Raw genomic sequence first — 16,603 nt, forward strand, 5'->3', positions numbered from 1 at the left:
AGCCCGGGGTAAAAAGTATGCAATTTAAGTCACTTGGGGGTGCCTAACATTTTGGCACCCCCAAGTGACTTAACCTTTCCTTCTCCTTTAAGTAAAAAAAGTGGCAGATTTTGGCAGTGGCATTAATATCTTAGTGAAGGATAGGTTGTGGTCAAAGATAACCCCAAGACAGCATGCCAAATCAAAAGGGTTAATAGCCATGACATAGTAAAGGAAGGAGAAGGGCCTGGTGTGGGTGTATCAGTTTTAGCTAGGTTTAGACTGAGGTGGCATTGGTCCATCCAGGAGGAAATAGCTAGGAGGCAGTTAGATGTCTGGGTCTGAATGTCAGTGGTTATGCTGGCTTTGCTGTTGGCAATTACAAGTTATTGTCTTATTAAAAAGAAAAAGCATATAAAACCCCACCAAAAAATGAATAACTTTTTGTTTAAATAGGACACTATACAAAATGGCATTTCCGTATTTTGAAGGCTTCTGAATAAACAGCTTTCAGATAATGCATTCTATATATGTACTAGTTACCAAATTCTAAGCTAAAAAAAATGTATTCTAAATTATATTTGGTATATTAACCAAAACTTATAAATAAGTTATAAATAAGACAATATATTTCTACTGTTGATTTCCACGTTTTAACATTTTGTAGAGACACCTTTTGCAGCAATACATTTAGAATCCAGGTAGATATGGTCCAGGTTGTTCAGGTTTGTTACATAATACATGTGCTGCAGTTTCTCACTCGGATTTAGATCAGTGTCTTGCCCAAGCCATCCCAGTGTTGCTTTAAACTTGTTTTGTATCGTTCTACTAAATAATGAACTTTCACCCCAGCTTCAGTTTCATTGTGGTCTCTGCAGCATTTCACTGCATTTTGCACTACCCATTCTTCTTTCTGTCCCTACTAATAAAATAAATCTGGTATGGCCAGTTAGATTTCCACCACAGATATCACTCTGAACCAAAAAGCTCTAGTGTCGGCTTATTAGATCAAATCCTTTCCCTTATCCCAACTGGACTGCTCTCTTGAGTTTTGGCAAATGTATGTTTACATGATTCTTTTGGAGCAATGGCTTCTTTCACGCCACCCTCCAATACAAGCCAGTGCTAAGGAGTGCTGTTTCTATGACAAGAAAACCTTCACTTCATTCACAAGCGACTGAATTCTTCAAAGTGATTTTTGGCTTCTCTAGTCTCCTAGAGAGTTTTGATAAATGACCTTTTCTAGGCAGTGTCTGTGTGGTTTCATGCATCTTCCACTTCCTATAGAAACAAATGGATATTGTTTAGCACATCATTTATGCATTAATATCTTGTTTTCTCCCACTTCTTTAGAACACTCTTTAGGTTTTACTTTTACATCTGTCCTTTAGGGCTGTGACACACGAGGAGATTAGTCGCGCACGACAAGGAAGATTTGTTGCGCAGCGACTAATCTCCCTGTGCACTGCCGCGTATGCCATCCCACCAGAGATTTACATTCTAGCCGGTGGAATGGCATTAATGACGATCCATTAATTGTGATACTTATCCAGAAAATGTTAATTTTCTAGATAAAACCTGTATAAACTTAAGCGATTCCACAATGGTTTGAATGACTGGAATATGGATAGGCAAAAGTTCTTAAAGTATTCTAAACCCAAATATTACATTTTCATTTTAATACTAAGAAACTTTTCGCTGTCAAAGATATCAATGTTATTTGTATATGAAAAATGTGTGTGTCTGTGCTTTGCTATTGACTGCATTGCTGCATATAGACTTTAAACAGTGCTTCAGTAGTAAAATATTGACAGTCAGCACTCTATATTATTAGCAAGTACCATAACTTATTAAGTTAAGAAGCCCCCTTCTTCTTGTGCACTTCTACAATATTTAAACATTTTGATATGAATAGTGGATTTTGTTTTAGCATATTGTGATTTTGCTTCAGTTGTCAGGCTGTATCTAGCCAAGACTCCTATTTGCAGAATGCATCAACACTTTTTTAGTCTCCTTCTTGACATGACTGTACACCACAAAATCACAGTCATTATGGAAATTGTTGGAGTGGCTGTGCTTGTTTCATTTGTGCATACAGTCAAGACCAGCAGTGCAGAAAATAACAAAGAACAAATAGATACTGTCCAATTATGATTACAAATAACTTTGAATCATTGAACATATATAATAAATATACATTAAAATGTGCATAGAATAACATTGTTCATTATATAAAAAGATGCACTGTAGTTTAAACGTTTAATAAAAAGGTAAGTAAAAATACCATAATAATAATTATAAAATCTAACCTCAGAATTAAACCATCCTTAGTAGTTAATCTCGGGTCAAGACCTAAGGGCATATTTAATTCTGCAAGTACAGTGAGCAAAGTGCAATTTTGAGCCCAACTGCCATTTTTTCTCCACAATGCAGTGTTTTCCCCAGAAATTAACAAAAGCTTTATTGAGCAGTGGAACGTGAAGCACTGTGCCACACAGAAAATGCATTACCAAACACATCTGGGTGCAATCCTTTAGATAGTGGAAGAAAAATAGGAAAAGAGATAAACTGCAGATTAACCCATAATTCTGATCAACATCATGCTAAAGAAATGTTTGATGGCAAATTCTTTTATAATATCAAAGGCTTTATGATACCAAAAGTTAATTCTAAATTGAATTTTCCCTTTTATTTATTAGTCCATCTTTTCATTCAGAATTTGTTTGTTTTTATTTTTCACTATCGGCAGTACAATATAGTGGTGATTAATTTGCTTTTCTCTGTTTGTTTGCAGAAACTTTGTGCTCCGGACTTCTAACTTGGACTGAATAAACATCATCACCTTCATAAATTAGACTTCATCGTGCTAAATGTCTAAGTTAGATATGATAAATGCTGCAGGGTTCTGGGCTAAATGAATTATACGAGTTTTAAAACTCCAGGTCAAAGATGTACATTAGGATTATTTATCATTAGTATTTTAAGGAGAAGTATAAAATACCATACAAAGTGTAGATAAAAAATACAGCTTACTAACAAAAGACAAAAACAAAAAAAGCTATAAATGCAGCTACACAACATGTGAAAGAAACTCAAAACGATGCTATAATGTGGAATACACTTTGACAAATTCACAACTTGGGATTTAACACACAGATCAACTGAAAAGCAGATAAATGTGGATTAAGTCAAGGTAAACAAGAAATACAGTGAGAGTAATAGTATCACACAGGACTAAAAGAAAGAAAGAATTGCACAGCACAGCCATGAAGTGTTACCAATGAGTTCCTTCCCATGAAATGCAGTCCGATGACCTCTTTGTGCGTAAGTTTCGTCAACCCCCTACCCGATCTTCCCCTCACAAAAATACTTGCGAAACAAAACTTTCATCAGTCACAGGAACCAAAAGACACAACGGAGGGGGGCGCTCTCTTTCTGAGTCAGAATCAGAAAAGGGGTCCGGTAGCCCCTCTGCCTCACGCTTTAAAGATCCCTTCCTACTGCTGGGGCTGGCTGGGATCAGCCAGGGGCCTCAGGCCCTGGATGCCAAAGAAAAACTCCCAGATGGAGGCCCTTTTTTCCACCGACCTAAAAGTTTTGCTCACTATGATGTTCAAAGTATCTTGTTCAACCCATTTCTGAGGGGAGAGTATGAAGCCAGACGTAATGTGAAGAGTGGTGCATCTGCAGCCTCTCAGATTAAAACTTGTACCTCTTCTCCCAGGAGATCTCTATCCTCTCCTGAGGAACCAGCAGACAATGGAGATGGAAAAGACAATGAACTGCTTCTTAGCTGTCCATACTTTCGCAATGAAGTGGGTGGAGAGAACATGGAAGGTCAAAAAGACCAAAGCTGGGGCTTCTCCTCAGCAATGGCTTTCAGTACTCCTCATATATGTCCAGTGAGAGGACCAAATGCAGCAGTATCTGTGCTGGAGGAAGCCAGGGAGAGAATGAGGGACAGTAGCTATTTTGTGGAGTATCAAGACCTGGGGGCATTATATTACCGGAAGTATTTTTATGGCAAAGGTTAGTAATTTTACCTATTTATCACTTCAGTTTTTCTAATTACACAGGCATATATATCTAATTTCATTTACATTTCTTTTCTGTGGTTCTCTGTTTTCCCCATTACTCTTTTACAGAACATCAGAACTTTTTTGGGGTTGATGAACGCTTGGGTGCCATAGCCATAAGCTTACGAAGGGATGAAAGAGAAGGGTCCCAAAGTATACAGTACAATTACAGAATTATTTTTCGTACCACTGAGGTAAATAAGTGCTTCTTGCTATCTCTATATTTAGACTCTTATCAGAATATTACAACTTGAATTTAGCGATTTAGATCCAGTACTTACAAATAGGGAAAATGAATTGATAACTATGGAGGAAAACTTGGGATCTGAGCATCACCAAGAGCTCTAAAATCCATTCAGTAGCCAAGTGTTAGCCAGTGCTAAAGCAGCAAGTGTTCCAATCCTTAAAGGGGACCTGTCATTCAGACACAAAAAGCTGTTCAATAAAAGGCCTTTTTTAAATTAAACATGAAACCCAAATTATTTTTGTACACAAACATCCCTACCTGTAATAAAGGTATTTTAAAAATAAATATGATCTGGCAATCATATATTGCCTGCCCTGCCTCTATGCCTCAGGCTGTTACTTTAACTTTCCATTTTTCACTTCCTAGATGTCACTGCATGGGCATTGGCATTAAGTATGTTTATACAGTGTAAAGTATTTATTCTGACTACCACAAAAAAAAAGAATTTAGAATTATTTTTTAGGGTGACAGACAGGTTTCCTTTAAAAAGGGTATATAGGACAATCAGTTGTATAATTGGCCAACTGGCAAAGTGCAAGATTGTCTGGCTGTGAAAGGGTGAAAAACCAATAAAGCTAACAGTAAATACTGACGTATTAATATAACAAGTACAAGACATATATATTTATATATATATATATATATATATATATGTGTGTATTTATAAATCTCTGCAAAATATATTACACCAAAAATAGTCAAAGTTTGCAAAGCTCTGTTGTAGTCAATACACTTAGGGGCTGATTTACTAACCCACGAATCCGACCCGAATTGGAAAAGTTCCGACTTGAAAACGAACATTTTGCGACTTTTTCGTATGTTTTGCGATTTTTTCGGCGTCTTTACGAATTTTTCGTTACCAATACGATTTTTGCGTAAAAACGCGAGTTTTTCGTAGCCTTTACGAAAGTTGCATAAAATCTTGCGATTTTTCCGTAGCGTTAAAACTTACGCGAAAAGTTGCGCCTTTTTCGTAGCGTTAAAACTTAAAAGGTGCGAAGTTTCGCGTAAGTTTTAACGCTACGAAAAAAGCGCAACTTTTTGCGCAAGTTTTAACGCTACGAAAAATCACAAGATTTTACGCAACTTTCGTAATGGCTACGAAAAACTCGCGTTTTTAAGCAAAAATCGTATTGGTAACGAAAAATTCGTAAAGACGCCGAAAAAAATCGCAAAATACCGATCTTTACGAAAAAAACGCAATCGGACTCGTTTCGACCCATTCGTGGGTTAGTAAATCAGCCCCTTAAATTTCACAGAATTGCAAAAGAGCTTTGGAGCTTAACTCATGTAGGATGGATTTAACAAAAATCGATTTGGTATATGTTTCTCGATTCGAGAAAAACATGGTTTCTCCGAACACACAAATAGTCAGGATTTATTAAAAAAAAAATGAAAATTCTTCGCAAAAAAACTGGCAAGTAAAAGCTGGTAAGGCTGTATAGAAGTCTATAGGAATATTCTCTAACAACTTTTTATTTATTTAAAGTTTACAGGTAAAAAAGGAACAGAAGTAAAGAACAAATCATTATAAATCAGGCTGTTCCTTAGAGACACAGTCAATGGGTAGACAAGCGACACAAGCCTTACTGAAAATAAATGGAAAAATTTGATTTTTGGTAGTATGCAACTTTTTTCCCATGAAAAAAAGAATTCATTTTTTATTTTTTGTAGTTTCTTAATTATTTTACTTTTTGCAGCTCTCAGTTTGGAATTTCAGCAGCAATCTGGTTGCTTGGGTCCAACAGGAGAGAACACGAATACAAAAATAAGTAATAAAAAGTAACAATAACAATGAAATTGTAGCCTCACAGAACAACAGTTTTTGGCTGCCGGGGTCAGGAACCCCCATTTTAAAGCTGGAAAAAAAGGAGGAATGCAAATAATTAAAAAATGATAAAAAATAAATAATGAAGACCAATTCCAAAGTTGGCCATTCTTTAACATAATAAAAGTTAACTTAAAGGTGAACCACCCTTTTAAATCAGAGGATCATAATTGCATGGTAAAGTCAAAGTATCCTATAAGGCTTCAAAAGTCAGATTATCAATGATGTAAGCTGCAGTTTTGATCCCAATTTTAAAAGTCATTAATAGAGGCTAGTTTGATTTGATCATTATGAGTTGCAAGTTCAAGTTAATATTGTTAACTCAGAACATGAACATGCTACTGTGTAAGAAGTCTTATTGCTCTGTGTGGAAAAGCACTGAGCTTTGATTTTAGTAAATTAGTATGGAATAAAATGACTCTTCTGCAATAAATCATTCTCTGCTTTTGTTCCTTTTAAGGCTTTTCACTGATAATTAATCAGCCATTTTACAGTTTATTCAGATATTTGTGTGTACATTCACAGCTTATAGCTTTATTTCTATATTTTGATGGTTCTTATTTTGTTTTTGAAGCTAAAGACCCTTCGGGGCTCCATCCTGGAAGAAGCCTTTCCCTCAGCAATACGTCACAACTCCTCCAGAGCCATATCTCCTAAAAAACTCTTAGAATATATTGTTCCAGAGGTTAACCTTCAGTGCTTGCGCTTAGCATCCAGCTCTCCTAAAGTTCCAGAAACTCTCCTCAAACTGGATGAGCAAGGGGTGAGTCAATAGAAATGCCTGTGTGTTTAGGTTATTTTATTGGGCTTACCAAAATGGTAGACAGATATTCAAACATAGAATTTTAGGGTGTTAAATACATTGGTTATAAGGATAAACATATTAAGGTTGCAAAATAAATAGATTTTAGCCCTTACAAAACATACTACTACAAAAATGTAATCAGTGAACAGCCTCTTTGAAATCTTTCAATACCTGCCACACTGATTGTCCAGAGGTTAATAGTAAGGCTGCAACATCTCCTTAATCAGTTAGATTTGCTTCTCCTCCTGTAGCCCACTCGGCCCCCACCATCAGGAATTTGCTTTGGCTGTTGGCTTGTGGGCTTGCTCATTTATTCTAAGCTCAGATTACTAAACACGCCCCCCAGTCTAGCAGCCAGTGAAGAGATGGCATTGCTGGTTCCCATAGAAACTCAGCTCTAGCTGTCTGCTTCAATTTTTTTCTACCAACCAACTCTCCTGAGCTCAGCTCAAACAAAGCAGAACTTTTATCAAAGACAGTTGTGCCTGTGTGAGCCTGTATTCTTGATGAAATGTATGCTGAATAAGGGTCTCTGTGTGTATGCTGTTTGCAGATTTATATGTATCTGATTATGTATCAGAGGAAAAATGGCCGCCAGGTGAAAGCTGCTATTTGGTTTAGTAAAATGTGATGGTGCTGGCAAGCAGAGGGGATATATGCAGTACAAATAATGCCATTTGGGTGAGGGAGGCATGCCCAACTGATATACATTATAGGCAAATGTAGGCTTTACATGTCCTTTAATAACCTTGTGTGCAATCAATATTGTTAATATTATTATGCTCATTTTTGCACCCTTTCTTTTAGACATTTATTATTGTTGTTTACCCTGTAAGTCACTATGTAGTGAATCTTCTGGTATTCTGTTAATTTCTCATTAGCTCAGCTTTCAAAGAAAGATTGGCATTTTATACTGTCGAGCTGAACAGGGCTCCGAGGAGGAGATGTACAACAACGAAACAGCTGGGCAAGCTTTTCAAAATTTTCTGAATCTCCTTGGAGAAGAAGTTCGACTGAAAGGGTTTGAGAAATATCGAGCACAGCTGGACAACAAAAGTAAGGCCTCTACTTGTTACTTTAGGTTACGAATGCATTTCTTTTGGCTTTGCTTTCCTTGTATAAAAAGCCTACTTTGTTATTATTTGGTCTTCCATTCCCTCTTTTTCTCAAGTTGGAATGCTTCTATTCGTCTAGCATGTATCATTATACCATATTAATCTATTTATTCACACTTCAGTGGTATTTTCCTATTCACAGCTGACAGCACAGGAACACATTCCCTTTACACACGTTACCAAGACTATGAAATCATGTTCCACGTATCAACAATGCTTCCATATACAGCCAGCAACAGTCAGCAGGTAAATAAAGAACTGTACATACTAGCATTTATACCCTGACATGTTATATTTTAACATTATGCTGTCAAATGCACAACAGTTGGGAAAAAATGTATCCTTAAATTTCAAGCCATTTCTCATTGAGTAGTATGCAGTAGTATGGCTGCACCTCGAACTGCAGAGGAGTTTTAGTATAAAATTTCCAATCTGTTCCTCGGTCCAGCTGATATTTAAACCATTTTAAACCTTATTCTGGGCAACTCAAAAAGCACAATGATTAGGACTGCTAACCTTGCATCTTTGCATAAAACTATATTGGTAGTTTAATTGTCTTCTAAATCAAATTAATTGATCCACATGTATGTGGCTATATCTAGGCAGCAAGCTTCATTGCGAACAAGGGCTGATGTGAATGATAAATTTGAATTTTTTTCTTGCATGTCCCACAGTGGGTCATAGTAAGGGTATAATGCTAACACAATTTAGCATAGATTCCCTATGACCCTCTGTGGATAATGCAAGGGAAAGAAGAATTTAAAAAACTCATCTATAATGGAATAAGAGTTACAAGATTTGTACAAGGAGTGGCAGCTACTCGTGAGAGAATGGAGCGACCACTTATTTTTCATATTCCAGGGTTTTTTGTCTAGCAGTTAAATCGCAGAATAATTGTGCCATGTGCAATTAATATCTCTCATTTGCAGTTTACCTTCTGATAATGCCATTCTTCTTTTTTTCCCAGCTGCTCCGGAAAAGGCATATTGGCAATGACATTGTAACTATAATTTTTCAAGAGCCGGGAGCCCTACCATTTACACCCAAAACCATACGCTCGCATTTTCAACATATCTTTCTTGTGGTGAGAGTCCACAATCCATGTACCGCTCACACCACCTATAGTGTAGCTGTAAGTCGTTCAGCTGACACACCATTCTTTGGCCCAGCATTACCTCCTGCCAACTTCAGTAATTCTCCTGAGCTCAGAGACTTTCTGCTTTCCAAAGCTGTAAATGGTGAGAATGCAGCTGAACGTGGTGGAAAGTTTTTAGCCATGGCTACCCGGACAAGAGAAGAGTACTTGAAAGACCTTGCTCGTGACCATGTAACTACCGCTACTCTGGACTCTTGCTCATCTAAGTTAGCCATTTTGGGTCTGTCTAAGAAACGTGACCGAGCAGGCAGCACTGGCACTGGAGACAAGGCTGGAAAAAGTCCTCGTTGGGCCTACACAGTACCTCCTGAATTTCACAGCCCTGGTGCACTAGTATGGCCAGTAAGAGCCAAAAGCTACTCAGTCCCTGATGGTACCTACTTGCTGGGCATCTCTTCTGAGATGCTGGTATTGATAGATATACAAAAAGAGAGAGAAATTGCCATAAGCTTTCACTGCTCATGCAGAGATGTTTTAGGATGGACATATTCATCAAAAGGGGGGCTGGACCTTTACTATGGAGGAGCTGGTAGACTTGAACTCTGTCCAGTGGCGGGTAGTGATGCAGAAGTTGAAGAAGAGGTGAATCATATTGTGAAGAGACTTCAGGTAAGAAAAAGGGAAAGCAAAAACTGCAGTTGTAATAATGATGGTCGGTCAATGTGTGAGTATGGATAAAGTAGTCACAATAAGGATACATCAGTAAACTAGAATCACAATACTTTTAAAACCCTTATAAAAGGGGGCCTTTGCATGTGGTACTAGATTATCTGCACCCTACGATTGCTTTGTCATCTATTTTTGAAGTAAGTGATGAGGTGCACTGTGTGGCAACCTCAAGTGACAGAATAATATATAGATCATATTAGCACATTTTGCATTATAACTGTACTCCACCTAATAATACAGTTGCTGGATGGGCATTCCACTTAAAAAAACATGCTTAGAATTCAGTTTATCTACAGTAACACACAATGATATAGAATGGAATTCAAGTTAACTGGGCCTTCTGAGACAACAAGAAAGTAGAAGGAGGCCAGTCAGGCATGAAAAAAAATAAAGGGTAGTAAAAAAAATATTAGTTTCAATTCGAACAAATTAAAGGAGAAATGAAGAAGAACTGCTAAAAACTGCAGTTTCTGCCTTCTTGACTTTGTTCTGCTCCGGGCAGATGCTTGCATAGACTCTACTGAGCATGTGCCTGCCCAGACCTGGAGAAAAGAGAAGAGATAAAAGAGAACGTCAGATAAGTGATTATATTCAATAGGGGTCCTAAGGGCAGTGGCACACGGGGAGATTAATCGCCCCACGACAAATCTTCATTGTCACGGGTGACTAATCTCCCCGCAATGCCATCCCACCGGCTAGAATGTAAATCGCCGGTGGAATGGCATACACGTCGCTGCGATGTCCCGAAGTTGTCTTTAGAGGAAACTTCGGGCGACTTCAGGACATTGCAGCGATGCGTATGCCATTCCACACGCGATTTACATTCTAGCCAGTGGGATGGCATTGTGGGGAGATTTGTCGCCCGCGACAACAAAGATTTGTTGCGGGGCGACTAATCTCCCCTTGTGCCACTGCCCTAACACTTGGCCCTCCCTATAATTATACCTTTAGCTCTCCTTAAAGCAAGAGACTCTTGGTATCTGAGTCAGATAACTGGTTGATAGAAACAGGAAGAAAGCTGAGGCTTTGAGCCACTTATTTTCTTTTGTTTACACCAATGAGGAACCAGTTAATAAAGTGTTCCTTCTAGTTTATATCTAGTTAAATAAATTTAAATATAGGTTAATGATTGACTCAGGAGGAAGTTCAAAATATATAATTTCAAGGTATCAATGACCATATGGCATTTACTCCAGGTAGTAAAAGAGTTCAGTTTTGTGCTTGCCCAACTACCAAGGGGAAACATCACAAAAACAAATTGTATGGTTTCAAAAATAATCAAGTTAATAATCCACCTTTCAGCAATCTTTAAACAGTTCTCAAGCAGTTAGATCATGATGGACCCTGTAGAAAAGGTAATTTAACATAAAGAAATGCACATTATGCCTCAGTGTGAGAGTGGTGAGCATGTGGAATATGCATGTATGTCTGTGTGTATATATATATATACAGACAGCAACAAGAGGTCCTCTGCATTCACCCATTATCAATATATACTGTATACGACATTAAGACATTCTGTGAATTAAGCTACCAAGAAATACCTTTCCCTTTAAGCAAAATAGGGATTGTTTGTCTATATACATTGCAATATACGCAAGCTGGCCAACTATGTCAAAGTCATCCTCAGTATGGTCAGTCTTGCTTTTGCTCTTATCTGATTCATTAAGAATTCTACTGTTTCAATATACTTTTAACAAAGGGACTGAGATTTACCTGCAACTTACTTGCTTTCAAGATTAAAACCCCCAAATGGTTGCCCTTTAATTGGCCCCACTGTGATCACCTGACTGTAGCTGGGAAGGGTGGGAGCTACAACATGGAGCTGGCCACTGCTCCTGTATAAACTATAACAAACAAGGGATAGTTGTGCTCACCGCTAAATTTTCAATCATTAGGAGGGGGTGCAATAAAGCTGTGAGCACAAAATTCATACAGTCAGCAACAAGAGGTCTTTTGCACTCACCCATTATCAATACATATAGGAAATTAAGACATTATGTACATTAATATATCAAGATAAGCCCTCCCCTTTAAGCAAAAGAGGGATTGTTTGTCCATATATTGCAATATACTTCAATCTGGGCAACTACGTCAAAGTCATATATAATATACAAGCCGAGGAGGGGAGATGAATCATGAAAGTACCGTTTATAATAGTGCTATTTTCTTCTATTGTGTTTGGTGTGGGGGTTGTTGCCTAATGCGCATTGTTGAAGATGAAAGATACACGGAAGGTTGAACTTGATGGGCAGATTAACTGATGTGCAAATCTAAGCATAGAGAAGTGTACAGTAGAGCGTACTGAATTCCTCTTCTACATACATGTTGTTGTTCATTTATAACAGTTAAAGCTGGAAAAAAAACTACACATTTTTATACTTTAAGCTAGCAATGCTTAATTTTGCATCGAATATCATACGAAATGAGATTTTGTACGATATTATCGGTGTGTGTATGGCTGGCTTTAGACTCCATAAATTCTTGCACAAGGCTTCCATAGAAGCCAATCAGTGTATTTTACTTTTTTTCAAGCTTCCTTTAGTTAAGTTGGCTTATTTATAAGTAAAATAATACTATGTAATAACTCAAATATAGGCTCTTTAAAATACTGGAATATACAAAAAATTCCAGAAATACTTCCATATTACTCTTAGATGCAGATTTATCAAAATGTGAGATTAGAGTTTACAACATACAGTAAATGTGTATAAATACATGATAAATAGACTGCTAAATTCCCATAGGAATAAAGTGTTAAACTCTAATCTTGCATTTTGACAAATCTGCCCCTAAACTTACACTGAATTAGACATGCAGATTTAAGTTTATGTTGATCTCAGCATAGTAATTTTTACTACAGTAATCATATTGGGTAAACAAAAGAGTGAAAACTATGGAGTTTAATCACATGAGCCCAGTAAACTTCACTGTTTCAATTGCAAATATAAAGCATTCATTAATAAACGGATACCTAATGGGTAATTTACCCGCCAGGGGTGCAAGTGCAGGAATGCAAAAGAGTACTTATTAATGCCCTCTTATACAGCACTTGTGCCTCCGGGTTGCTGGTCTAGGTTTGCCATCTGCCTGCTTTTGACCTGGACAGTATGGTTTTCGGAAAAGGCTGTGCGGGTCAAAACTACTTGCCCGATTTTCCAAATTAAGAAAACTAGGCAAAATTATTAGGTTAACCAATTTTAACAATCGTCATTTCATAACCCTGCATATAACATCACTGGCCCCACCCCTGACATCTCCCACCCCCTCTGGCGTCACCACACTTGCTCCCTGTCCTGAGTTGCTAAATATGGGTTGGGTATGTTGGTCTTTGCACTGAGCGATGGATCTAAAACCCGGGGCTTGGTGTAGAGAGCAGCATCACAAAGTGTATCTGAACCCTGTCCTTAATGCCTGCCTTAGGGAAGGTGGTACGGAGAGGGCCCAATTCTGTGCTTCCTGATGCTATTTAACTTGCATGTTTAAATGATGTGCAAGTTAGGGGTGGAAAGGGGGTGGGGGGCATGGGGCATGTCCTTTTTGGAGCACAGAAGCCTGCAGCAAATGAAAAAAAAGGAAGGAGTCAATGCAAATATACAATGCACAGTCTACAAACTGCAAAAAAAGTCCAATTGAACCTTTTTTTTGCACTTTTTACCCTGGGTCCTGCATTATAAACGAGGCCTCTTGACCCTTGAATTAGGAAATGTGGGACAAAACAAATGCAGTTTTATATTATTTCCAGTTACTGTCAGAAGAAGGTTGAAGTTATTTTTTCACATATAAAATTAGGCATGTCCAGTTTAAAATGCAGGAAGTTTGCAATAAAATAGGAGGAAACTATTATATCTCAGGAAGTTAGTTCAGTAGTAAAATGCTGGACACCACTATTGTTAAAATGAAGGAAGAATAATGAAAAATAAGTTGAGTCCTTAAATATAGGAAGTTAAACAAGTGAATGTGAGTCTCACAAATGCAGAAGAATAATTTTACAGCCATAGCAACCTTTAGAAGATGTAATGGCTCTTCCCTTCCTGTACATCTACTAAACTGAAGTGAGAGTTCAAATCAATTCCCTATTGTTACTATTTTCTTGTTAAGAAAAGACCAGGTCATTGCAAATAGATATTTGGCTCATTTGCTATTCAGTGCAACACAGTTACTGAGCGAAAACACTTTCTTACATCATCATGTTCATTTTGGGTTTTATGAATGATATTACTTTAATGAATGTCCTCATTCAATGTCTTATAATAGTTAATTGGTGGTGTTGTAGGTTGCCAACAACTCACTTTATTTAAGAAGTACTATAGCCTTGGCTAACACCAGGAAATGACAAAAGCCAGACACCAGCTATTATTATTGTTAACATGTATTTATAAGGTGAAACCCTGTGCATTTATTGAATTGAGTGCAAAGATCTCTGCTCCACTCTAAATGCAGTTCTTTTAGTACATTTGCAAACTGTATAGTGCTGGATACAAGGATGGATCCCTTAGGCCACTGATCAGATCAGTCTGATTTGTCTAAGCATGCGGTGGCTAAATTGGTTAAAGATATGTTTGTTTGGTGAGTGGATCTTTACTTAAATGACCACATTTAAAGAACATATTAAAGAAAAATAATCATTTACTTATGAATAACTTGTATTCTTGTGGTTGAGATGCATAAAATAGATTTACCCTGCATAAAAAATTCAGCATAACAATTTCAACAACCCTGTATAATATAGTGGCCCTTAGCGCTCATTCAGGCAGCACTTCTTCCCCGGGGAATGGCTGTGTAGTGCACATTACTCTGGTTAATAATGTGGCAGAAGGTGTACAGCACTGCGTCAGAGGGTGCATTCCAGCCCTGTCTTTACTGCCTGCCATAGGATAGGCAATAAGGTAAGATCCTTGTGTGGCCTGCATCTATTGCTGCTCCAGTGGAAAGCTTTCATTCTGTAGTGTCTCCAAATAAATAATTCCTTGCACTCTCCAAATTAAGTTTCCCGATCTAAAACAAAACTTTTGTAGATATTTTGTGGCAGATTAAACAATGACGTATTTTTGATATACAGTAAATTTATTTTTTTTCTACCTCAGGTTGTATCTGGTGGTTGTGAAACTCGGGAAATACCTCTTTTGAGAAATGGTCTGGGTCAGCTTGGGTTTAAGGCAGATTCTGAAGGATTTGTGACAGAGGTAGAAAGATTCAGCATGGCTGAAACTGTTGGACTTTGTCCTGGAGCTCGATTAGTGGCAATCTGTGGCCAACCCTTCTGCTTGCTGAGCCCAAATGATGTTCGTTCTCTTTATCTAAGTGGCAAGAAGGTTACAGTGACCACTTTACCTCCAGATGAAGCAGGAAAGCCACGCAGGCAAGTGCTTCTTGGATTTACCAAGATTCTGCCAGAGAAAGACAAATATTTGTAACCTTTGTGTTGTATTGTTTTTCATTTATACTCATACTCTTAATTATCAGGAGTTTCTCGGAGCTGTATGTGAGGTCTCTGCAGGGTCAAAGAGTTCTTAAGCCAATAGTAGTGGATGACAAGGAAAAATGTTTAGAGAAAGCTAAACCTTCTTCAGAGGCCCGAACCCTCCTTCGTACTTTGTCTGTACAGGAAGAGAGAACTGAGTTCAGGTAAAGAGCATTTCTCACTGTACCACTATATATTAGTTCCCTGTAATTCAGTGTTTGTTTAGAAAAGAAAATTAGACTAAGAACTTCTGTTTAAAGGTGCACCCATAGGCCACTGTACATGGCATTCATTTCTATGCCCAGTTTTGCCTTCTTATTCCACTTCCACTTAATTTATGTTGCAAGAAATGGATAATCTTTTTATATGGCTGAATATAGTTTACCTGTTTCTTATCTAAATGATGTGAAGGCTCATTTACAAAGGCCCATAGACAGAAGTGTAAGAACACTAAGGGCTCTGGCACACGGGGAGATTAGTCGCCCGCGACAAATCTCCCTTGTCACAGGCGACTAATCTCCCCGAACTACCATCCCACCGGCGAACATGTAAGTCGCCGGTGGGATGGTACACGCTGCGCAAATCGCCGAAGTTGCCTCGCGAGGCATTTTTGGAGATTTGCCGAAATCGCCGCCGCGTATGCCATCGCACCGGCGACTTACATGTTCGCCGGTGGGATGGCAACTGATGGCAACTCGGGGAGATTAGTCGCCCGCGAACAGGGAGATTTGTCGACTAATCTCCCCGTGTGCCAGAGCCCTAAGGAATGTAAAGTCACACCTTAATGCTCATTCAGGGAATATTTCTCTCTGAGCTCTGCACCTCCCACTTGAGATACAATGCACAACGACAGGTGCAGGTCATGCCTACTGACTCCCATAGGGCAGTGCCCCTTATGTATACAGTACTGAAAAACAGAAGCAGCTCTGTATTTATGGGGGCAGTCATGTTTTTGTGCTCCGAAACAAAGCGCAGAGAACTGTGGCAATTTATTTAGTCTGGAAGACTGGGTACAAAGTGTAAAAACATGGTGGATTGCATTTTTTTTTTCAATTTGCACCCTGTATTCAGTGTTGTAAATGACCCCTGCGGTTGCATCCTCAATAATGCTGTCCATAAATTTTCTTGTTTTGATAGAACATATAAAATCACGCCCCTCATATTTTTAACATACCTTGATATATAAATGTGAAGTTTATTTTTGGAGAAACTCTAGAAAATAAGTTACTACAAGTCTTCATATATACTTAAGCAGCTATGCAGC

The 16,603-nt window shown here is 38.1% G+C and overlaps 1 protein-coding gene across 2 annotated transcripts in view; it reads left to right on the plus strand.

Annotated features, from left to right (window-relative positions):
- Nucleotides 1-16,603, plus strand: part of sipa1 (signal-induced proliferation-associated 1) — a 40,281-nt gene that overhangs the window by 15,243 nt on the left and 8,435 nt on the right. For both annotated transcript variants that reach the window (XM_004913519.4, XM_002935362.5), the window contains exons 2-9: nt 2,774-4,008; nt 4,125-4,249; nt 6,705-6,893; nt 7,817-7,991; nt 8,193-8,296; nt 9,018-9,815; nt 14,963-15,237; nt 15,342-15,503. In XM_004913519.4, the coding sequence (XP_004913576.1) occupies nt 3,279-4,008; nt 4,125-4,249; nt 6,705-6,893; nt 7,817-7,991; nt 8,193-8,296; nt 9,018-9,815; nt 14,963-15,237; nt 15,342-15,503 (2,558 nt within the window). In that variant the 5' untranslated portion in view covers nt 2,774-3,278. The remainder of the gene's footprint in view (nt 1-2,773; nt 4,009-4,124; nt 4,250-6,704; nt 6,894-7,816; nt 7,992-8,192; nt 8,297-9,017; nt 9,816-14,962; nt 15,238-15,341; nt 15,504-16,603) is intronic.

Source organism: Xenopus tropicalis, chromosome 4, assembly GCF_000004195.4.
Source record: "Xenopus tropicalis strain Nigerian chromosome 4, UCB_Xtro_10.0, whole genome shotgun sequence".
NCBI classification, from domain to species: domain Eukaryota; kingdom Metazoa; phylum Chordata; class Amphibia; order Anura; family Pipidae; genus Xenopus; species Xenopus tropicalis.